Raw genomic sequence first — 24,234 nt, 5'->3', positions numbered from 1 at the left:
GTGTATGTGAGGTTTATTGGAAGTGGCAGGTGTTATGCATTAATTCAGCTGCTCAGTGGTTCAGTTTAAGTCCTGTCCGTGCACAGAGCCGCAGCTCCAGTGCGGTGCATGCCGTTGCAGCGCCGCTTGCAGCTTTCCTCCAATCGATTCAAACTGGGCGCTCCAGTCCGAGGGCCTGTGAGTGGGAGGATCAGCTCGGGAGCGATCCTTCTGGCTTTGTTAACGCCCGGGAAGCCATTTTGGAAGTCAGCTTGTTGTGCTGTAGCAGTTAACAGACACTTGCTACCCGCAAACTTTCGAGTCTCTCTGTCAGAAAATAAGGTGTTGGAGCGGATCGATCAGTCCGCAGTAATTAGGACCCGCTGAGGATCCCTGCGGCGGGATGCTGGCGGAACTTGGCGCATTTTGCGTGGACCTTGTTCTTTCGGATTACGCTTTTAAAGAATAACAACATTCATGGATTACAACGCGGGCAAGTTGATCGCCGTGTTGTGGCCACTGTTTTGTGTCGATTTTGTTGCGCATTCTTATTTTAATCTGTTTTATTTAAACCTTGCTGCTCTCCTTTACCAACAACTGTTTTGATGGCAAACGCAGTATCCGGCCTATGTTTATTTGATTAATTTATTGCGAATCTACACAATTTATGTTGTAATATATAATTAAATCTGGATGCATTTTTTTTTTTACTGAAGTGTGTTAGACGTGTTTGCATTGGGAATGATAAAGACGGAGCGGCGCAGTGAATGACGCTGTTATCTAAATACTGCTTGCTCCAAATATAGCGCAGCGCAGGGCAACGTGAGCATGTTACGGGGCTCACATGTTATTAGACCGGACAGTCTGCGGTTATTCTGAAAGTAAACATGTTTGATTTTAAACGGCGTTGGAGTCCGGAGCATTGTTTTGACGGTAAATTGCCTAATGTTTTGCATTGTTCGTCACAGGTGGTTTGCGTAAAGGAGGCAGCAGAATACACGTATGATGTGAGGTGAACTAGGTTTTGACATTACTATAGGGAAGCTGTCTTTGTGAAGCATGATAACTGCAGTGCTGCATTATTGTTTTTTTTTTTTTTTTTTGCTGTTGTCGTTCAGCCTGTTTCGTAGTAACTGCTCTGCAAAAAAAGAAAAATGTTTATTTTGGACTTGATTCATTGCATTTCTTGGCAGAAACTAATTAATCCTGGTTGGATTTAATCATTCACCCTGGCTTTTGGGTATTTGGTTCCCTTTATCCCTCTTTTTCGGCTTAGGAACTTTAGTATGGATTTCATTATGCGTTGGCGTTTTGATGTTTTTTTCTTTGTGTGCAAATTCTATTAATTGATTGAGTTGTTATTGTCATTAGAAGTCTTACAAACTTTATTTGGACAAACAGCCTAAGTGTAAACGGTCAGTGTATGTCTATATAACTTGAAAAATCATTCATACCCCTTAAACTGTTCCATTTTCTGTCACATGACAACCACAAACATTATTGTATTTTATAAGGATTTTTAGGTTTTGCGCTGCGTTAGACACCAGGTATATTGCTGGCACGGAGAGTCTAGCTGCATGGCACCAAAATAATCAATGACCATGTATTGCATCCAGGCATGTCTTTGTGATATGCATGTTATGTACAGGAATATCGCTATTATGATGAAATGAGAAGTTTGTGATGTGTTGTGCAGCCCTACTGCAAACCTACCGGGGCGTGGCCAGCCACCTAAACAACCAGGTCAGGCACGGACAGTATGAATCAGATAAAGGGCCAAGAGGGAAGATGGCAAAGGTGTGGAAGAAGGTCCTCTAGTCATCTGAGAGAAAACATGTAACTTTTCAGCAAGCATGCAAAACAAACACTGCACAGCATCTTGAGCAGACCCTGCCCATGGTGAAACATGGTGTTGGAAGCATCATGCCATGGAAATAACTTTAATTAAGGAAAGACAAGGTAGCTGGCCATTTGATGGTAGGATGGTTAAATACAGTGCAACCCAGAAACAATCCCTGTTAGATGCTGCAAAAGACTTTAGAGTGGTGCAGATGTTCACCTCCCAGCAGGACAACAACCCTGCAGATACACCCAGAGCAACAATACAATGGTTTGGATTAGGAATGTTAAATTCCAGTCCTTCACGGTCAGTGTCCTGCAACGTTTTGATTTGTTTTTGCTTCAACACACCAAAATAAATAAATTTGTTCATTAGCAGGACCATGTACAACTTGATTGCATGTAGGAAGAGCAATTGTTTAATTTGATTCAAGTGTGTTGGACGAGGAACACATTCAAAAGTTGCAGGATACCACTTGTTTAAATCAAAGCATGTTTATGTTAGCATGTCCCTCTCAAAGTTTAGACCAAAATGCAATACAGAAATCCGTGGCAAGAAAATTGCTGGCTAAAGTTACTCCTCTTTCTTTTTTCAAGACAGAATAGAAAAAGATTTCCATCTCCAGATGTGGAAACAGGTAGGCATGACCCTAAAAGACTAGAAGCTGAAAGTGTGAAAATACTGACTTACCGGGGCCTAATATAAATCCACTCCACACCTTTTTTCCTAATTATTTATAAAACAAAAAAGTAAAAACCATCTATACTGTAGTTTTTACTTTACAGCCATATACATCATTGTATCAGCCCCTTACATAAAATCCCAATAATTCAATTCAATTCAAAGATACTTTATTGATCCCCGAGGGGAAATTAGAATTCCAGTACAACCCATCCAAACATACATCATGACACAAGACAAAAGGGGACAGGTCACCGAGGCTTCGCTGCCCACTCTCAGGCGCTGCCCTAAATGACATCCACATTTGTGGTTTTTATGCAACAAGGTTTAAATGGGTATGAATACTTTTACAAGGCACTGTTGTTCAGAGTTCAAGATCAGATGGTCATGTGCTGACATTTGCAGCTATTTCCTCTAAACAGGAGGTGTTTCTACTTTCTGACTAAGAATGAATGATTGGAAAAAAAGGATGTACAAAATAACAGAAACCTACATCAGTACTGCACATGCAGTTATATCCTCTTCACTTACCATAAAGCAGAACCAATATCAAAACTGCTGAGAACAGAAAGTATATATTACTAGATTTTGATATTTGCTTTAGACTTTGGACATACAGAAACATTGAGTGTAACAGTAATTCAAATTAAGTAGGCTTCACTCACAGAAGCTTAGCTCTTAGGCGTGTTGATTCCCGCCCATTGCTTCAGGATCCTCCCCACCCTCTGCCTTTTTATGGGCTTTCGTAATACCAAGCATTACTCAAGTCACCACCGTAGGGACCAGCTGTCCTCATGGTTTGTCTGTTTAATACAACTGGAAAGAGGATTGTCTTGTCTCCACCAGCTCTGTACTCTGAGCCGAAGGCTGGTTTCTCACCAGAGCAGAAAGAAGAGACCGGCCATTCATTACAGCTTCACTGGTGTCCATAGTCCTCGTCAGCCAGAGCCAGTATGCAGGAAGAGGTCAGCCTACTCTCTCTTACAGTAGCATTGTTGTGTTTCCAAGGTACAGGAGCACCCATATACTCATTAGGTGTCAGATGGGACGAAGCTTTCTGACAGGGCTGCGCAGCATAGGACTTGCTGGTGGTTTTGTCTCCTTACAGTGCAAGGTCTGATTTGGGGAATGTTGAATGGTTTTTATTGTGGAGCAGTAGGTCATTTCTAAAATTTCAGATAAATATGACTAAACTAAAAAAAAGTACTTTCCAAGAGACAGGCTGAACAAAGCAGTGGATACATTCTTTCTTTCTGTGTGTAGAAGTAAATGTTTTCCTTGTTACTCTACTCCTTTGTGACTAAAGGGAGTCCTATCCTTTGCACAATAACGTTTTCAGTCTAAACAAAGAAGAATGACCATGGACTTTTCCCAGCTGCACATATACACGCCTCCACAGTGTGCTCCAGAGAACACCGGCTATACTTACTCTCTCAGGTGAGATCTCAGTGCTGCGCTGCGGTTCACTAGCTGCAGCATCAAATGTTGAGATTGTGGCATTAAAAGTGGCACAGTGTGTCTTTTGTCACTCAGGGTGGCAAAGAATGTACTCAGAATGGATGAATGTTGTCTCAGATATTCATCTGCCGGTTTTAAAAAGCTTTTATTTTTTTTTATAAAACCATATAATTTCAGCAAGCTTTCCATCATTTGTTTCTGTCTCAGGTTTTCTTTTATCTGATGGAGATCAAATCTATCTATAGCAAAACGACACATCTATTATCTAAATGTGTTTGCTGCAAAATTATACTTACAACTACTGCATTTATTAGTATTTGTGAGATTGTTTTGTGTTTTATAAATATACATTTTAGACATGTTTACCCTACCATCTTTCACTGGCTTACCTTCATCATCAATTTATGCAGTATGTGAGGTCAGCACCTTAGCAGCAAAGCCTGTGCATGTGAAGGAATGTTCAGGGCTGTTACCTTACGTTGCCAGAAGCTGTTAAACCAGAGAAAGGCATTTGGGTGTGTAGGTCAAAGAGTGAAATATTGATGGGTTTGTGTACCGCAGTGTCTGGCATCCACTAGTTGACATGCATTTGGTTGACTTTTAGAAGCATGCCCCCTCCCCCCAGGTCCCAAGGGAAAGTATGTAGTGTCTTGTAAAACAAAATCGAGTTTCAACAAAGACCTCATCATGTTCACTGCAGTGTCAGGTAGAAAGTACGATCTCTTTTCCCACCCAAAGGAGAAAAGCTGTTCTGTCTGAGAAAGGTTGTAGTGTTTGGATCATAATTTGCATACCAGCTTTAGGCATGGGCCTGTTTGAGATTCTCCCTGTATGATGGCGTTATGCTTTATTAATATTCAAGAGCAGATTTTGGGTTAATATACTTATTGGGCAGAATATTAAACATTTTCACTCTGAGTAATACTAGGAGTATAAGAAACTGGTATTGGCCAGTTAGTGCGCAAGTTAGACCAAGGTGATGTACATCAAAGTGAAGCAAGCCCAGAAACATATCAACCTCTATTTGAAACAATAAAATCAAAATAAATGACACAGTTAGGTTATTTAGTCATTTAAATAAGTTGGATTCGTTGTACAAACAAGTCTTTGCAATAAATCTAAGGAACCAGACTGAGGCAGTTTAGAGTGACTGTATAAAGCTTTACACTCTTCTTTTCAGTCTGCCAGGTAGATGAAGAGACTGGAACAAGCTAATCGTGTTCCTTTGAATGCAGTCAGCTGAGAGGCTATTAATGAACCTCCCTGTTACAACAATGGCCCTGATCCCAGGATTAGACTAATAGTTTATGCCTCTTGGCAAGCTAGTTAAGATCTCTGGTATTTCATTAGCTTCTCGCTGCTGAACCGGTGATAGGTGACTAGGTTTGATGATTCTATTTAGATGTCTATGAATAGGGTGTGCATGGTCTGCATTGAGTACAAGAGAGCGGAGCAGCAACAGACAAGGTCAGGTGACAGAAACGGTTGGTCCATCTGTTGTCAAAACTCAAAGGAACAGTGACGAGGTTTGTGGCACTAAACAGAACAAGTGTAGGAGGAAAAGGAGGCCCTCTGTTAGACTCTATTTCTGTCCACAGAGAGACACTATTACAACACAGACATCCAGTTACAGTCCTATATGCAGCTAGGTGAGAAGGCTTTGATAAATAACCTAATAGGGTGATTTTCGGTAAATCTAAAGATGTTAGGACCTGGTTTGACTTCTAAACACTCAAATGGTTATTAGAAAGGCATACTTATATGTATTTGTTGCTCTCCTGCTGCCTTATAGTAAGAAAAGCTAATATGGCTTGTATGAAAAAGTTTCTGTGGTATTTTTAAAATATACCATGTGTTGATATGAAATTTTAGATTCAGTCTAATGTCATATAGAGCCTACGATGTTAACATAATTCATTTTCTTTAAGTAAAGCAATAATCAATCATCCAGTGATCAAAATTCAATCAGCGTCATGTGTCTTCATCAATAAATGGATGAAAACTGTAAATTTCCACCTTATGTAGTCTGTGAACACAAGCATGTGCTTTAATGTTGCTTTAATGTGTTTTGTTTTGAGTTTAGTAAAAGTCGCATATTTGTTTGTTGTAAATTTTTAGGAATTTTCTAGTTGTGGTTGAAATAAGCTTTTTTTAAATTCAGCTCACTTTTTGTTCTTGACATTGTAATTTTGTCTTTTAAATTGGTCATATTTAATGCATAAATACATGGACTGACTACAGCCCTCTTACAGATGTGCCATTGAAAATGATGGTAACAATGAAATGACAGCAAGTAAAACTGATATGTCACAATCATTTGTTTCTCATTCCCTTCCACTATCACTACACAAACTGCACAACTGGTTTTAAACTAAAACCCAAAGCACACAGTACAATTGTTGTGGTCGAAAAGGTATTTGCTGGGTTTTGAGACAGAGAATGTAGCTGCACATCATCTAGAATAACAGGCTGACTGCACCCATGTTCCACTGAAAGCAGGTGTGTGCAGGTGTGTGCTGAGAATCCACACAGGGAGAGCCTTCATATTTTATCATTGTAGAAGTGGGTCAGTGAGGCTGGGTCTTCTGGATGATATCTTGCATTTTCTACCGTCATATGTGAACAGTAGTGATGGAGTTATCTAAAAACTATATCTGATCATTATCAACTCTTGGCTTTAAGTAATTGCTAAAACTGCAAGATAAAGACGTAAGGAGTAGTGAATTCACCCTGCCAGCTTTCTTTTTGTGTTCAGTTGTGATTCAATTGAAGCAAACCGTGTTCAGCTCTGCAGCTGCATCAAGCGGATCTGTTTTAGTTGGACAGCTGTTATGCACCCTGTCGTTACAGTAATTTAACATGTGCTTCAATGCATGCACTGCTGGTCAAGTGGCAAGCAAATGACAGCAGTTGGGCTTAAGAGAAATGATGCCTTTAACCTAGATATTGCTTTTAAACAGTAATTACTCATTAATTCCCATTTCTGTAACACTCACTACTCAGTCTACAAAATGTTGCAGCCTCTAAATAAAGTATATTTCAGATTTGCCATATATATAGCTCATTTCATGGTTGGAATGGCGTGTTTAGGGTGTTTTGCATGTACATCAGAAAGTAAAATGTTTATCTCATATTAGCAGAGCAATTCCACATTTGCTCTGTTCCGTACACGGCTTTTGGCAAACCTTTTGTCTTGCTGCTTTGTGTAGTGCTTTAGGATTGGTTGTAGTCAACAAATGCTCCCATCTGAGCTGTAGATTTCTGCAGCTCCTCCAGAGTTACCTTGGCTGCTTCTCTGATTATTGCTGTCCTTTCCCACCCAGTCAGTGTAGGTGGATGACCATGTTTTGATACGTTAACAGTTGTGTAATTCTCTTTCCATTCTCAGATGATGCATTGAACAGTGCTCCATTAGATAATTTGCTTTAAACATCGTCCTCATGTGTCTGGTGTGTTCCTTAGTCGTTATGATGCTGTTTGTTTACAATTCAATTCAAAAAGACTTTATTAATCCCAAAGGGAAATTACATGTTGTTTTAGCTCATACTATACAGGTTTCCTCAAAGAGCCATTGTAGATGCTGATGACTGTGGGCAGGACGGATCTCCTGTAGTGGTCTGTCTTACAGCAGATGTGAAGAAGCCTCTGAGTGAAGACACTCTGTTGTTGTAGAAGATGCTCAGGGTTCTCGATAATGTTCTTCATTTTATGAAGAATCCTCCTCTGCACAATAATCTCCGGAGGTTCTAGAGGAGTCTAAAGAACAGCCATTCTTCTTTATTAGCTTGTTGAGCTTTTTTAAGTCCCTGGTTCTGATGCTGTTCCCCAGCAGATGATGGCAGAAGAAATCACACTCTCCACAACATACTTATAGAAGTTATGCAGCATCTTGCTGCAAACATTGCAGGTCCTAAGCCTCATGTAGAAGTACAGTCTGCTCTGTCCCTTCTTGTAGATGGCTTCACAGTTGCATCTCCACTCTAGTCTGTTGTTCAGGTGAACACCGAGGTATTTATACTCCTGCACCACCTCCACTTCTTCTCCCATGATGGAAATAGTTTTGACTTATTCCTGTTTCTCTTAAAATCTACAATCATCTCCTTTGTTTTAGTCACGTTCAACATGAGATGATTGTTTCCACACCATGCCACAAAGAGGTCCACCAGCTCCCTTTACCAGCTTCTTGTCCATCTCTGATCCACCCCACAACGGCATAATCATCCGAGTATTTCTGCAGATGATTGGAGTCTGTCTTGTACTGGAAGTCTGAGGTGTACAGAGTGAAAAGGAATGGTGAGAGTCCCCTGTGGTGCTCCTGTGCTGCTGACTACCTGGTTAGACTCACAACCCTTCAGTCTCACAAACTGTGGTCTGTTTGTTTGGTAGTTTTTGATCCAGGAGATTGTTGAGGCCTCTACCTGAGTCTTCTGGAGTTTCTGACAAAGCAAATCAGGTTGAATTGTGTAAAATGCACTGGATAAATCAAAGAACATGATCCTCACAGTGCTGCTGGCTTTGTCCAGATGACAGTGGGTTTGTTGAAGCAGGTGTATGATGGCATCTTCAACTCCAACTCCCCCGCGATAAGCAAACTGAAGGGGGTCTTGATGGTTCATTGTTTGCTTACTGGTCCAACAGGAGTCTCTCTAGGATCTTCATGATGTGGGATTTCAGGGCGACAGGTCTATAGTCATTGAGGACTGATGGGTGATTTTTCTTTGCTACCCGAACAAGATCACTAATACTGAAAGCAACTGATTGCACTGGCGGTTACATAGTAGTTTCAGAGTCAGGGATGCTGAATTCAAATGCACTCTGGTTTCTGGATTTTAGCTGTTAAAATGTGTAGTTTCCTTCCACTTCAGCTATGTGCAACTACTCTATATCTTTCTGTTACAAAGAATCCCAGTAAAATGCTTTGAAGTGTATGTTTGTATTGGGACAAAAATGCATAAAAATGTAAGGGGTGTGATTACTTTTGCCAGTCAGTGAAAGCCTGACTTGGGTATTTATGTGTTTGAACATTTTTCTTCCTGATGGGGTATCTGTCCACTGACTGACCTGTAGTTGAGGATCAGTTTATAGCCATCTCCATAGCAACCACAGCAACATGTTTTGCTCCAGAGTGGGTGAGGGAAGGATGTTTTCTTATAGTGAGGCAGAAGGGAGGTGCTGTCAGTGGGAGGGGAAATGAGGCCCAGCCTGATTGATCATAATCACAAAGCCAAATCCTTCCCACCCAGAGATGGTTGGATGGAAATGTGAACAATTTCTGTTTGACCCAAAGTTTCCTTTCCTGTCCTCTAGTAAATACAGGCTGTAATATGTTTGGGAAAAATACTTTTTCCACTTAATAAAAGTTTATGGAAATGGAAGGAAACTGTTGTTTTCTTTTTTTTTTTACTCCTGTCCTAGTTTTCTCCCAGTGTTTTCCCAAGTTCAAATGTTTGAAAATAAACTAATAATTTCAGCAAATGCAACAGGGGCTTGCAGTGTTGCAGCACTTCATTTGAATGAGCAAACAGCAGTTACTTTTAGTGATATTGGTAAATTTGAAACCATTCTGAAGAGAAAAATTGTAGTGTTTCACAGAACCACGGGCTCTACTGCTCTGTGTAAATTTGAGAACAGTTTCCCTGATCGTTCAAACCCTGTGTTTTTGCTGTTATTTCAAGGTCATTACTATGGGATAAAAAATCTCAAAGGTTTTATGGGGTGCAGATATATTTGTAATTACTGTTACGCCAGCTATGATAATGCAAACACACACCATTGTGAAGGTTATTGTCCAGTGTGTCAAACATATAAATGTATGCAAGAAATTAGCAATCCTGTAAGCTGTGCAGGCTGTCAAAGAATCTGTCATAATTCCTCATGTTTCAGCAGACACAGGGAACCGCGCATCAGAAATAGTGCTGAAAGGCCTATGAGTGACTGTGAGTTGGTAAAACTGTGTAAAGTATGCAAACGGATATACGTTATTCCAATCAGTAAACCGAATAAACCACACGTGTGTAATGTAAAATGCATTATTTGTGGTGAAAATGTACCACCCAGCCTGGACATTACATGCGATGATCATAAGTGTTACATTCTGCCTTGCAGTGCAATTAATCAGCTTGATGATAAACTGATTTTTTATGATTTCGAATGCCTCGTCAATGAGAGCGGCATGCATACCCCCTTTCTGGTCTGTGCTAAAACGTTGAAAGGTGATAAATGGTACGCTTATGGACTGAATTGCACCCAAAAATTTTTCCTGCATTTCAGGAGGCCGAAGTACAGAGGCTTCACCTTAATAGCGCACAATGCGCTGGGGTACGATTGTTACCTGATTCTAAATGCAATGCTACAGTTAGGGATTAAACCTCATCTCGTCATGGTAGGAAGTAAAGTTCTCTGTTTAACGGACCCTGATTACAGGTTAAAATACATTGACAGCTTGTCCTTTATGTGCATGAAGCCATGCCGAAAGCGTTAGGCTTTACAGATCAAACGAAGGGTTTTTTCCCCCTCCTATTTTCCTCTGAACAACATCTCCAGTATGTGGGGCCTTTTCCTCCTCCATCCTGCTACGCTGTAGAACGCATGAGTCTTCAAGAACAACAGGTGTTTAGCAGCTGGTACAGAGAAGCGAGCAAAGAGGTCTTTGACTTTAAGAAAGAAGCTATTCGTTATTGTAAAAATGACGTTGAAATTCTTTTTCAAGGATGCTTAAAATTCAGAGACGAGTTCTTTAAGGAGACAAGTGTGGATCGGTTTAAAAGTATCACAATAGCATCAGCCTGCATGAAGGTTTTTGTAACCAATTTCCTTCCTCCTCAAACCTTAGCCATTCCATCACCTCTGGACTACAGACGTAGCAGTAAAACGTTCTCCAGCGCGTCCATTCAATGGCTCGGCTGGATTGCAGACAGCAGAGCCATATTTATCGAGCATGCATTAAATAGGGGTGAAAAGAAAATCGGGCCATATTCAGTGGATGGGTATGCAGAGATTAACGGTGTCAAAGTTGCGTTTGAATTTTACGGCTGTTTTTTCCACGGCTGTAAAAAGTGTTACATGCCTCATGACAAGTGTCCATTGAGAGGGGTCGCATTTAAACAGTTTTAGGCAGCCACTGTTGAGAGAAGCAAGGTGTTACAAACTGTGTACGGCCTTCGTCTCGAAGTCATATGGGAGCAGGAGTGGATTGAAATGAAAAAATCAGACCCAGGGGTGATCAGCTTTCTTGAGAAAGTTAATGCACCCGAACCGCTATCCCCCCGGGATGCGCTGTATGGTGGACGCACCTGTCCTATGAAGTTGAGGTACACAGCAGAACCGGATGAAACTGTACACTATGTGGATTACACATCTCTGTACCCTTATGTAAACGCCAACTGCGTTTTTCCCCTCGGACACCCCACCATCAATTAAAAGATTTTGATGACCCCAGCAGCTACTTCGGTATAATCAAAGCTGTGGTCTACCCACCACGTAACCTGTTGTTCCCTGTTTTACCTTACAGAACATCCCAAGGTAAACTTGTGTTCACTCTCTGCCGCACATGCGCTGAATTAAATTACCAGTCAGGTCCTTGCACGCATAATGATCAAGACAGAGCTCTGACGGGAGTCTGGGCGAGTGTAGAACTCTGTAAAGCGTTGGAGTGTAGTTATCGTCTTGCTAAAATCACAGAGGTGTGGCATTTTGAAAAGAGAAGTGATACAATTTTTAAAGGTTACATTCATTGCTTTTTAAAGGGTAAGCAGGAGGCTTCAGGCTATCCGTCTGAAGCAGTGGATCAGGAGTGTAAGTCAAAGTATATAAGCGACTACAAACTGCATCAGGGCATCCAATTAGACCCTGAGAAAATCGAGGTGAATCCTGCCAAAAGGCAGGTTGCAAAATTGTGTTTAAACAGTTTTTGGGGGAAATTTGCACAAAGAAGTGATCTGTCTCAGACCACAGTCATCACTAACCCTGAAGACTTTTTCAGCTTCATGTTCTCGAGTAAATACAGGGTTAACTATTTTCATTTTTTCAACCCTGAAATGTGTGTAGTGCAGTGGAACTACAGCAAACGTGTCATATATCCACCAAGTAAGACAAATAATGTGTTTATAGCAGCATTCACCACCGCTTATGCACGTTTAAAACTTCTCAGCAGCATGGAGAAGTTACAGGACAGATTGATTTATATTGACACGGACAGTTTGATTTATGTGACAAAAAGTGGTGAAACTCCTCTGGAATTGGGGAATTATCTGGGTGATCTTACTGACGAGTTAGATGGTGACAGCATTTCGGAGTTTGCATCGACAGGACCCAAGAGTTATGCATACCAGACCAAAAACCGTAAAAATGTAATGATACGTGCTAAAGGCATCACTCAGACGCATGAATGCAGCGAGAGGGTCAATTTTGACAGCATCAAAGGGCTGGTCGAGGGCTACTTACAGGGGTCAAGTGAGGGTGTCATTGAAATCCCTCAGCACACGATCAGGAGGAATAAAAAGAGATTCCGTTTGACAAACGCGACATTTCTTAAAAAGTTTCGACTGGTGTATGATAAGAGACGTCTTTTTTCTGACGGGACAACTCTGCCTTTCGGTTATTAGAGTTGAAGAAGAAATGAAATAAAAAGTCACATGGATTTACAGGAGATTGATTTTGATCCTAGATTTAGAGCCCCTTTCTCATGTATGATAGTTGGACCCAGCGGCTGCGGGAAAACTTTCTTTGTAAAAAGTATTTTACAAAACTGTAATCATGTCATGGATATTGTTCCAGAAAATATTGTATGGATTTACACATCTTTTCAACCCATGTATGCTGAATTGCAGAAGATGAATAAAAATATTACCTTTGTGGAAGGATTGCCTCATTCTTTTGAAGATGAAAACCTGTTTCCTCCTGATCAGAATCATCTGATTATTCTAGACGATGTTATTGCTCAAGCCTCAGATGATGAAAACGTGATGAAGGTCTTTACCCAGTTTCGTCACCATCGTAATATGAGTGTTATGATGTTGACTCAGAATGTTTTTCATCAGGGGAAGTTCAGTCGCACTATTAGTTTGAACTGTAATTATATGGTGTTGTTTAAGAACCCGAGAGATAAACTCCAGCTGAATATACTGGCCCGCCAAATGTTTCCATCTCAAAAGGGTCTCTTCTTGGAGAGTTTTGAAGACGCAACGAGAGAAGCTCATGGATATTTAATCATCGATTTTACGCCTACGTGCCCAGAACATTTCAGACTGAGAATGGGGATACTTCCTCAGCAGTGGCCTGCTGTGTACGTGCCCAGAACAAAGTAAGTCATCATGTCTGCGCGCATAAAAAGGAATTTACCATTATTCAGAGCTTTGTACCAGGCCTGTCCACAGAAACGTAAAGATATTCTCGCACACTGCTCTCCCGACTTTATTCAGGCTCTGGGCGAGATTGCACTGAATATCCTAAAAGGTAACATTAAACTATCACCCTCTCAACACTGACAATTGAAGAAACAAAGAAATATCATCAGATTGTTGGGTGATAAAAGAACCGGGATAAAAACTAAACAGTTGGCTCTCAAAAAGCAACGAGGTGGTTTTATTCTCCCCATCTTAACGGCTCTTGCACCCTTGATCGGTGATCTAGTGGGTGGAATCATCAGGAGATAATGTCTCTCAGAACATCGCAGAAGATGTTTCTCATTTCACCTCATCAATTCAAGAGTCTGACCCAGTCAGACACGTCCATCAGACAGACGGCGGAGGAGAATTTGGATGCTGAAATGAGAGCGATATTAAACGAGCCGGGTTTGACTTCTTATGAAAAAATCAAGAGATACGATGCTCTTCTCCAGAGGTATCTGACTTTACTTAAGCAAGGTGTCAAAGAAGAAAAACAGCGGGTCAGTTTAACGCTGCAGCGTGACACAGAGGTTCCTGAACATGAGCGGTCCCAAGAAAAACAAGGCCCAGGGCAGGACGAGGCCCCTAAGGATCAGGTTCTTACGGAAGTACTGAAAAGCCTTCCTAAACACAACCGTAAAAATGCCGAGTACATTTTGAAGAAATTATCCGAAAGAAGTGAGAGTTGGACTTCACGAGGTGAATTTGTATTTAAAGGAAATGTTATAAAAGGGTCCCACATGATTGATTTGTTGAAAAATCTCATGCTTCCGTTTAAAAAATCTGGAGCATCACAAACCTGAGGATGGTCTGACTTTCTACATACCTTGTCAGAGGTAAACATCCATATATCTTCAGTCATTAACCCTTATGCTCGTGAAGAATATAGACGTTTCAAAACAGAGGGTACATCGATTGAAAATGGGGGTACACCCCCCAGCATTAAGCAGAGAAGAACAAGAAGAAGAAGGCAGATAACTCATTCTCCCTACTGGTCGAGATCTGAGCTGGAAGATCCAAAAAATGCTGATGGGAGATCAAAAAGGTCTCTTCGTAAGACGACACTACAACCCCGATGGATTACATTTTCACCATAAACCGTTATAAGAAAATGAAACATGTAGTCTATTTCTTTTATTCAATAAAATATTTATTGATTATATTTTTCAAGTCTAACTTCGTTCTCTACTTCACACACTAACATATGATATCATTACACAAATATTAAATCATAAGAAAAAAAAAAAAAAAAACAAACAATGAAAAAAAAAAAAGACAATTTAAATTCCATAACAATCCAGAAACATCTCCAAAGAGCATGTTCCGTGAGTATAAAATGTACAACTTTGATTAACGACACATTTCTGATATTTTTTCACAAAGTTAGATACCATTAAATCATTCTTAATCACATCTCCGGTGTATTTCGACAACACTTGCTTCATTGATAATCCGCACGCTCTATGACATAGATAAAAAATGCAATGGTGACCGCACACAGTGGACAGAGTGTTTTGAAGCTGATTATTATGATACAATATTTTTGAGGATCTGTCTTCTAAAAATGTTACGATGCTTGACGGGTAGAACTCGAAATCCGGAGAGAATCCATAAGAGTCAAAAAAGCTGGATTGACCATTCTCATCCAATGTCAGAGCTAGCCAGTGTTCTCCCGGCATGTGTGAAGGATATGTGTTCACAATAAAGTAGGCCGGCCCTGGGAATTTGTCAGCTAGCAGCGGCAGCTGGTCGCACGGCCACACACCGCAAAACAAATCTCCCAGCAGATGACGCATCAGGCTCTCAATTTCATGATTATTCATGTCTGATTAGATTAATAATAATCCACCAGCACACGCCTCTTTGAATCAATCTCTAAAATAGAATCATAACAAGCGTAGATGATGTGTAGCGCTGGATTCTGAAATCATTCAATCTCCGAGAGTGACGTCACACTGACTGAAGATGGTGTTTAACGGGTAGTTGATGAGCCCTACAGGTGCATCATCTGGCAGGTTTGTTCCATTCTCGTTAGTAATTTTCACTCTGAGATGCAACAGCGTATCGTTGAGATCCAGATACTTTTCTCCATCTCCCGGAATGAAAAACTCGATCGGCCCTCCATCAGTGATTGCTGATAAAGGCTGGATCTCGGTGTAAATTTTATCTTCGATCGATAGCTGCGTCATCGGGGCAGAAAATAAGTCCAACTCTGCCAGCGTGCACTCTGATGATTTGTTATGTAAAAGAGCCATTATTTAAATATATCAAAACATGCAGATGACTTCCTTCCTCTTCGTTTGTCAGCTCCGACTGATCTCCTTTTTTGCGTTTGTCGTTGTTTTTTAACCGTCCTTAAACGATCACCAGGGGGTCTTGTTCTGGGTCTTTTGGATAAAACCATAATTTCTGAACCTTCTTGACCGTCGGTGTGTGTAGAACCACTCATTTTACTCACGGCTCTACCAATGACATCCGAAGCGATATTTGATGCAGCCGTTTTAAGATGGGGTTTTGCAATTGCAAATCCTTTTTTAACCAGAGGGGATACGAAGCGGAATAATTTTGAAAATAATGATCCAATTCCGCGTCCGTACATGACCGGGGCCCCATAAAACCCTGGCAGATTACCGCCTGATTGACTTACATAGTAATTTACAAAGCGATTTGGATCACGTCTCAGACTTAGCTGTGCCATGTTCTCTCTTGCCTGCTTGATGCAGTGTTGAATGACCAGCGTAATATGAATGATAACCAATCAATCTTAGAAGTTATATACATATCTCTGGAATAGTTTATACAAAAAAAATTTATCTGAGGCTACGTTGTGATATCACCGGTCTGAAGTGTAGTCTTATGACGGTCTTTCCATAGATGAAATTTACAGGAACGTTTTGGTCCGATTTAATTTCTATATTGATATTTTCAATATGTCTTCTGGAGACTGGAAGGTAGTGGGCGGGGTTAAACGTCTGAGTAATCATATCACTGAATTTGCCTTGTACTTTGACGGTCCGCAGTAAAGGTGCAAAAGTGTCGCCTACTATTTGTGGTCTGACCACGTCGCTGTAACAGTATAGGTGATAGAAACCAGCCTTTATATCTGCCGGAAAAGGAGCCAGTTTTGGTTCAGAAACATGAATCCATTCCCCTGGTTTCACGCCCATCATATAAGCTAGAGTGTTGAAGAAGCGTATTTCATACGGACTGTTTGCTTGAAATGCAAATCTCTTTTGAACTTTGCTGAATTTAATGCGTAAACCCGATTTAAATTTTTTGATAAATATTTCCATCTCTTTCTCGAGTTGAATAACGCTGTTATAGTAGCCACTTCTGATCCTTTGCGTATTGATCTCCACATCACCAACCTTCCTCCATTCAAAGTAGGCATCATAATCCGGTAAATTATGCCATGTATGAGGATATGAAATCTCTGCTAATGCAACCATCCATTGGCCTTCTAAATCAATATGTTGAGCTAAATTTACACAGAAACTTGAACTAGTATTATTTTTAAACACTTCCATGCTAGCATTAGATGGAAGAGTAACGTAAAAGCCATCATCCTCTACCTGACGGTTCATGATGCTGTGTCAACTGTGAGGTTTAGTGCAAACCTTTTTTATACGTTTCGAAGTTCATCAAACTTGATCCAACTGTTGAATTTCTCAGGCCAGTTTTTCAAGCTTACAAAAACCTGTTGTGACTCCCTTGACCGTACGTCGTTTTAATATTTTTTCCACTTGATATATCTTGTCGTTAAATATTTTTACTTTTTGAAGTTCCTCAGCGTAAAAGGAACCCTCGATAGGTTCTCCATCCAAATCTTTGACTTTGTATACAGGAGGAGATCGGGGTATCCGCTCATACACTGTAAACACTTCATCCCTAAAACTCTGTTCGTATTTTTTGTCAAATACTCCACGGACCTTGGATATTCTGACAAGATCCCCTTGTTTAAACGTTGTCACTGAGTCCTTGCAATATCTGTTGGACTTGACATCATACAGATTCTGAAACACTTGAAAGGCATTTTCTGGGGTCACTTCCATAGGGCTCATTTTAATGTTGGAGTGGTAGGAATGGTTGTAGCTTCTAGCTAGGTTTGGCAGTACATCGACGTACCGCCGGGTATTGTTAGCTGTAAAATATCTCCACATCCTTGTTTTTAATGTGCGGTTAAATCTCTCGACCACTGAAGCTTTTGTTTCACTCGCTGTGGCAAAATGTTCAATACCGTGTTTCTCCATTAAAACCTTAAATTTCTTGTTAAAAAATTCTTTACCGGCATCAGTCTGAAGTTTTTTGGGGATCTGACTTTCTGTAAAAACTGATTCAAATGCCTTTACCACCTCAGCGGCTGTTTTCCTCTTCAAAACTCTTACATACGCCCTTTTTGAAAAGATGTCAATGACTGTTAATAAATAATTATAACCATCATTTTCCATGGCCAGAGCTTGCATGTCACAGAGATCAGCCTGGAACTGCCTCAATGGTCTGGTGACAAAAACTCTGTTTCTCGGGAACTTTATTTTTGCAGGTTTATGTAGAGTATAGGTATCTTCTCCTGATAAAAAATCTTTAACTTTTTCAACCGCAACCTACTTTCCCGTTTCATCTTGCATAACCCTCCTCAGCCTATCTACACCCCCAAAACTTCCCGAATTTGAAGGGCTATAATATACTTTCTTCATCAGCCGTCTTCCTGCCATCTCTGCCTTATGCTCACTCTGCCGATTACTTGTTAAATAATGAGAAAAAACACACAGGAGGGTAGATTTATCCTTATTTTTTAATTTAATTTAAAAAAAAAAACAACCAAAAAACAAAATCAGATAAAATGCAGATTAATGCAGATGAATTCAAACAATACTAGCTTTTAAACAACACTTTTGGGAAAGGTTACTATGTTCCTACTTTAATTGTATTTCATAGTAAAAAGAAAAAAGAAGAAAAATCATATAATGCAGATTAATTAAAGTACTGGAATACAAAAAAAAAAAAATGATACAACACGTCATCAAACATGTGAGATCAGTTTGTCAGTCCATAGCACTCTGAAACAGAGTTAAGTTGTTTGAGATGTTTCTCATCGACCATGCGATCATAAACGTGCACTATTGCACTGTGGATGCCTTGTACCGATTTCAGTTCATATAAAACCGTCTTGGCAATCGTCTTCACTCTGAAGTCATCTGCTTGTATGCGTCGAAGTACCAGAAGATTCTGAATAGCAGGAACAAGTTTGGGGGTTACGAGTCGTCGTACGATGCGTTGAAAGTTGACTTGGTAATAATCCTCCCCCAATACCTCCAGGCAATGGTGTTGACGCTGGCTCGGGTGGTTCGTTATACATCCATAGCAGGTTTCTCTGAGATAGTTCAAAGAGGTTATGTTGAATAACTGAAGTATCGATGTTTTCACCGTATTGATGAGGGTGGTTGAGAACCAACCGTCAATTTCATCCTCCTGGTTACTCTCATCCTCTGCTGAAGGCTGAGGGTCCTCCATCGTTTCCAGGGATTGTGTAGGGGCTTCGGTAGAGGGTGAGTAACCGGTGGCTACCTCCTCCTCCACGACCACCTTCATGTCTTCAGGCAGGACATTCGCGTCTACAGACTCAGCCATGAATAGCGGTGATGGTAAGCAGAGGTCTGGAGAAAGCGGTAGATATTTCATGTTGTATCCTGTAGGTGATGCAGGACTGAAGTGGTTCTCTGAGAATGAGGATGTTGAGGTGGATCATGAGAAGAAGAGGTTAGAGGAAGGCGGATGATATGGTCCAATGTTGAAGCTTTCATCGTGCTCAGGAGAGAAGTGGATCTCTGCTTGGTGGTTGTAGAGATCCCTGTATAGTGTCGGTCCACTCATTCTCATGATACGATTCTCAGTGTCTGTGAGCTTGCAGTTATCCCCCCGTATATATATCATAGGAAGGGGCGTGTCCTCAGAAGAGGGTTCGTTCTAAACGTAAAACAGGAAACGTCAGGGTTTTTTTCACTGACATGACATCGATCCAACTTCGTGACTTGTGGAAAAGGTCGGAAAGACGATGTCCAATTTCACTCATCTTCTCTGCCCAAGCTTCAAACGGCAGAGCCAGCATTGTCTTGAATACGCCGCAGTCCTGATTGAAAGCCTCCAACACAAACAGATCTGAGGGACTCGTCCGGTTGTTCCTGCGTCTGCTTGCCCGAAAAGACCAGCGGCCATTTGCTGTGGTTTTTGACCCCCACACTGCGCTAAAGAGAGGTTCTCTCTCAGCTATTTCAACATCGGATGGTATATGAAACATTCTCGCCCATTTTACAGGTCGAGGAGACAGTTCATTTTCTTCTTCTTCCTCCCTCTCCTGCCTTGAGACTGTTTCAGGGCTATCATTAAGGTGCGGGATTGCAAGCTTTAACACAGCCCAGTTGCTGTGGGTGAGTGTACACAGAGCCAGTGATCCATTAAATACCTCATCTTGATCCAATTGATACAGGCAAAGCTCTCCTATTTCATACATGAAAATATAACCCCAGCTGCCAACCAGGCCATATGGCTCCAAAGACCATTCTTCCTGCAGAGTGTCGAATGGGGGTCTTTGTACCCTGCAGATGTAGTATGTTGATTTCTTAGGAGCATTCAATTCACGGGATGAATACTGGTAGACGGTCACTGGGGTTTCGCACAAAACTGACATACCTCTTGGCCGACCCGAGGTCTGATTTTCAACCATGGTTGTTGAAGTTGATGTTGGATCCTCATCATTGGTAGAGTATGTCATGACGGGAATTCCGATAGGTATCTCCGTTGAGGAAGTATATGATGCAGTTGCTTGTTCATCATCATCATCTTGGCACGCATTGCGTTTCTCCTCCGCTTGACGATAAACTCTCTTAACTCTAACCATTGTTGAACGGGTGTTCTTTTTCCAACGAATGCTGCATGTAAAGTGCAGAGTTTTATCTCTGTATTTAAAGTAAACACTAAAGCACGCCCTATTGTTTTCATTGGGTTATTCAAGGTTTAACGATGCTTACAAACGCACCCCCTCTATTTTTAATTGGTGCTGATGCCAAACAGTTAATAATAATACCATATTTGTCTTGTTCTATTTATAACAAACACACCCCTGTGTTTTAATTGACTCATTTAAGATATCGCCCCTAATGACAACAACCAATCAGCATCCACGGTTACGCCCCCTTGGACACACCACCTGCTTGACCACGTGACCTCCTGCCCACATGGCGCCCACATGGCGCCAACCGGAAATCCCACCCTCACCGGAAGTCCCACACACCTGTCAAAAAGTTTGATGAAAGGGTGTACTTAAATTCTCTAAAGTGTCCCCACATTTAACATTAGATAGCTTATTTTTCTGATCATTAGACAAAATTTAGTGATGATGGCAACTTTCAAAAAAAAAAAAAAAGTGAGAAGCAGAAAGGTTTGGTTGAGCCCACAGAATTGTGGTAAGATGACTTAAATCTATGCTGTTATATAACATGAGATTCCATCAAGTTTGGGAAGATGGGAAAGTTTATTTTTCTCTGCTTAGGTCCAGCTCTTTATCAGTGTAGTCTTTGCTTGCCTCTAAATCAACTTTGTCCATCTCTATTTATATCTGATGTGGGCTGTGAATGTCACCTGGGAGAAAAGCGACGCTCAGATCTTCTAGGAGAATGAGAGCAAATGGGAGGTGGAGGGGCATACTAGACCAACAACATGTAGGACAAAATTGTATTTTACAAAGAAAACATATACAAATATATATATTTGTTGTAATGTGACAAATTGTGGAGAAGTTCAGTGGGTAATAATACTTTTGCAGAGCACTGTATAGTAATGTTTGCATGTGGCTGCAGGCTACACAAACAGATTAGTTTCCTTATCACATAGCTCTGCCCTCCAACAGCACTTCCATACCAGGGACAAACATGACTTGGCATTAGTACCACAGGGTTTTGTGTTATACACATGGATGTTTATTGGTTAATGCAGCTGTTTTGGCTCAGGATGCAACTTGGAAACATGCATCAGGTATTCCATAGTTTTTGCTGTAGGCCAGACAGACAGGATGAAGTACTCTGAGGCTCATCTTTCTCCTGTGGGGTCAGGAAGCAAGAACATTTTAAGAACAATGTACAAAAACAAACCTACGCATAAAAAGGGACATGTTGGGGCAAAAAGACTGTAAAATAAATATTCAAAACAAGAAAAAAGAAATTTGTTGTTAGTAGGACACTATTGTCCTTGTGGAAGATGGTAGATAAGGGCAGTATATTATTGTATAGCCAGTTACTACTTCACATATAGTACTGGTTTAATGGTATGACTAAAAGAAACTGCTGCGGTTTGCCCAAGTTTTTTTTAGGATGAGTTGGCATTTAACAAAGGAGTTTCCTGCCCAAACATGCATATATGTGAAGGTAAGCAGTTTGGATGCCTCTTGTTTGGTTGTGTGGTCTTCTGAACAACTGTGCTTATTCAATTTTATTACCAATCCTTGGTTCAACACACAACAGCAGATTAATTCCACACAACACGCAGAGCAGAAAACTGGTCCTGGTCGTGTTTTTGGAGAGGAGACAGTTGGTTGAGCAGGTAGGAGGCAGACTCAAGGCAAAAGCACATAATTGGCCCGGTCAGGGTGCGTAATCCTCAAGTGTTATTCCCAGACGGCACGGCAGAGACCGAACCCTGTGCACAGGGAAGTCAGGTGCAGGCTATTGTCATTGCAAGCTTGTGCCCAAACCAGAAAACTGGCAGCTTTAGTGTAAAACAGTGAGCCTAACTGATTGTCAGGTGTGTAACGGTGTAAAGATTACTATCTTTTATTTGGTCAAAGGCTCATTGTAGTTTCAACACTCTCAAAATGAAACGTTTTCTTACCATTGCAGCCAAAAAGTACATTGACGTTTTACATTTCCATTAACAATGTTCTGTACTCACCAGCTAAGAAGAACTAATAACTCCGAGAATTGTTGCAGATGTTGCCTGTTATTCATGCCTGAATTTTGGCACTGAAAGCCTAGTCAGTGGGGTGGGTGTAGCCCTCTGAGTCACAGTAAGGCATGGCACTGAACCTGCACAGCATAGCTCCTCCCAAGATATTAAATTGCAGCGACCTGAGTTTATTACTTTCTCTGTACAAAGTTAGGGATGTTTACTTTGTATGTTTGTCTTGATTTTTGCTTTAACACATGGTTTTTTCCTGTGCTTTCTTTTTTTATTTCTCATTCGCATGTGAGTGAGTCATTTCCTGTGAAGAACAACCCCACAGCCGGCAGCATCATAACACTATAAAAAGCCTGTGTTTGTTTTTATTTAAGAAATCTCTGACACTGACATGTTGAAGATGAGCAACCAGGAGTTAAAATGTAGGATATGTTTCATCGGCTGAAACCTGTGGTCTCTTAATAAAATTTCAGTGGAGTAAATAAGAGAATCAACTTATTTTAGGTTTCATGTGCTGCCTCATGATTTTGTATTTTTTATAACGCCCTTTGTCTTTCCTTGTCCCTCACTCTTGTCCCAGTTCCAGTTACTCAACTGCAGCTTTAGAGTTGGAGAAGGAGTATCAGATTGCTCCTGTGTACAAGTCGCCAAAGATGTCACGGCGGAGCCTGCGTCTGCAGAACAGTGCCAGTCATTATGGCACTGAGAGTATGGCTGATTACTCCCAGAACCACAGCAGCAGCTATACCAGCACCAGGAAAGAGGCAAGGTGAGTTGTGCTGTGGACACTTTCTCTCTGACTGACTGGTTGTCTGAATTAGAAGTGGCACAAAACAAAGCATGGTGGTCCAAAACTTTTTCTGCAAATCTGAAAAAGTTCAGCATGCATATGTTTTCACCCCCCTTTTTATGATACCCTTGAATAAAATCTGGTACAGCTGATTGCCTCCAGAAGTCATCCTTAGTTAATAATTAATTAGTAAATTAAATCCACCTGTGTGTAATCTAACATATTTCCAAAGGTGAAGTTGTAGGAGAATCTGTTGACATGACAGCTAATAGTCATGCGCTCTGAATATTTGGCCATTATGGAAGACTAGTAAGCAGAAAGATAAGGAAAGCTCATTTAAAGTTTGCCAAAGCTATAGAGGGGACACAAGAAACATGTGGAAGCTCTAGTTAGTGGAGATCTTTTTTTTTTGTTTGTTTGGCTTATATGCAAATTCTGTGTGTGTTGGAAAACTAACATTGCACATCCGCCTTGAACTCATAGAAACATGGTGATGGCAGCATCATGCTAAGGGGATGCTTTTAGAAAACCTTAGCATGAGGCTGTAAGAGACTGAAGGCTGTTCATCCAATCTGACTGGGTTTGAGAAGGTTCTCTGCATGTTCAAACCTGCTAGAGACATATTCCAAAAGGTGTACTGCTTTCATTGCAGCAAAAATTGGTTGTACAAAGTATTGTCTCTAGGTGGCTGAGGAGCAAATACAGATGTACACACCTTTCAGATTATTCAGTAAAAACATCATTTTTCATCCAATTCACAGTTATGCACCAATTTATGTTGGTGACATCCCATTAAAATACTTTGCTAAAGTTTTGGTTGTCCATACAGATAAATAAAGCAAAGGTAACTAATAGTGAAAATCTGATTTTTGTATTTTTATATGTTAGTACTGCAAAATGTTGGGGCAAACACTTACATCCTAATATTTATCTTTCCTGTAATACATATGCTATTATGAAAAGTGAAGGAGGAAATTCACTTTTATTTACTTATCTAAAAATAAAAGAACTATGAAGCTGTTAGGGAGCAGAACTGTTTGGCACAAACTATTCAGTCAAACCTGAATTTTCGTTTTAACAAACAAAACAAAAGCAGACTGAGCATTCTAGAATTGCGCCGCTCAAGGTAGCAGCAGGTTGGAGTAGCTCTGTTA

At 40.7% G+C, this 24,234-nt stretch overlaps 2 protein-coding genes across 7 annotated transcripts in view; both read left to right on the top strand.

Moving 5' to 3' along the window:
• LOC124863911 overlaps positions 1 to 24,234 on the top strand; it is a 265,902-nt gene that overhangs the window by 75,228 nt on the left and 166,440 nt on the right. The gene's annotated exons all lie outside the window — the stretch shown is intronic.
• Positions 257 to 24,234, top strand: part of LOC124863909 (SUN domain-containing protein 1-like) — a 37,989-nt gene continuing 14,011 nt past the window's right edge. Inside the window, exons 1-3 of one of the 6 annotated variants that reach the window (XM_047358467.1) lie at positions 257 to 472; positions 3,840 to 3,937; positions 22,871 to 23,059. In XM_047358467.1, coding sequence (XP_047214423.1) covers positions 3,855 to 3,937; positions 22,871 to 23,059 — 272 coding nt within the window. In that variant the 5' untranslated portion in view covers positions 257 to 472; positions 3,840 to 3,854. Of the gene's footprint in view, positions 473 to 962; positions 987 to 2,889; positions 3,466 to 3,839; positions 3,938 to 20,673; positions 22,713 to 22,870; positions 23,060 to 24,234 lie in introns of those variants that run through there. The other 5 variants (XM_047358466.1, XM_047358469.1, XM_047358468.1 and 2 more) reach the window with 5 other exon arrangements.

This window comes from Girardinichthys multiradiatus, chromosome Y, assembly GCF_021462225.1.
Source record: "Girardinichthys multiradiatus isolate DD_20200921_A chromosome Y, DD_fGirMul_XY1, whole genome shotgun sequence".
Lineage (NCBI taxonomy): Eukaryota > Metazoa > Chordata > Actinopteri > Cyprinodontiformes > Goodeidae > Girardinichthys > Girardinichthys multiradiatus.
The sequence above is the reverse complement of the archived record's forward strand: the minus strand, read 5'-3'. Positions and strand labels throughout refer to the sequence as shown.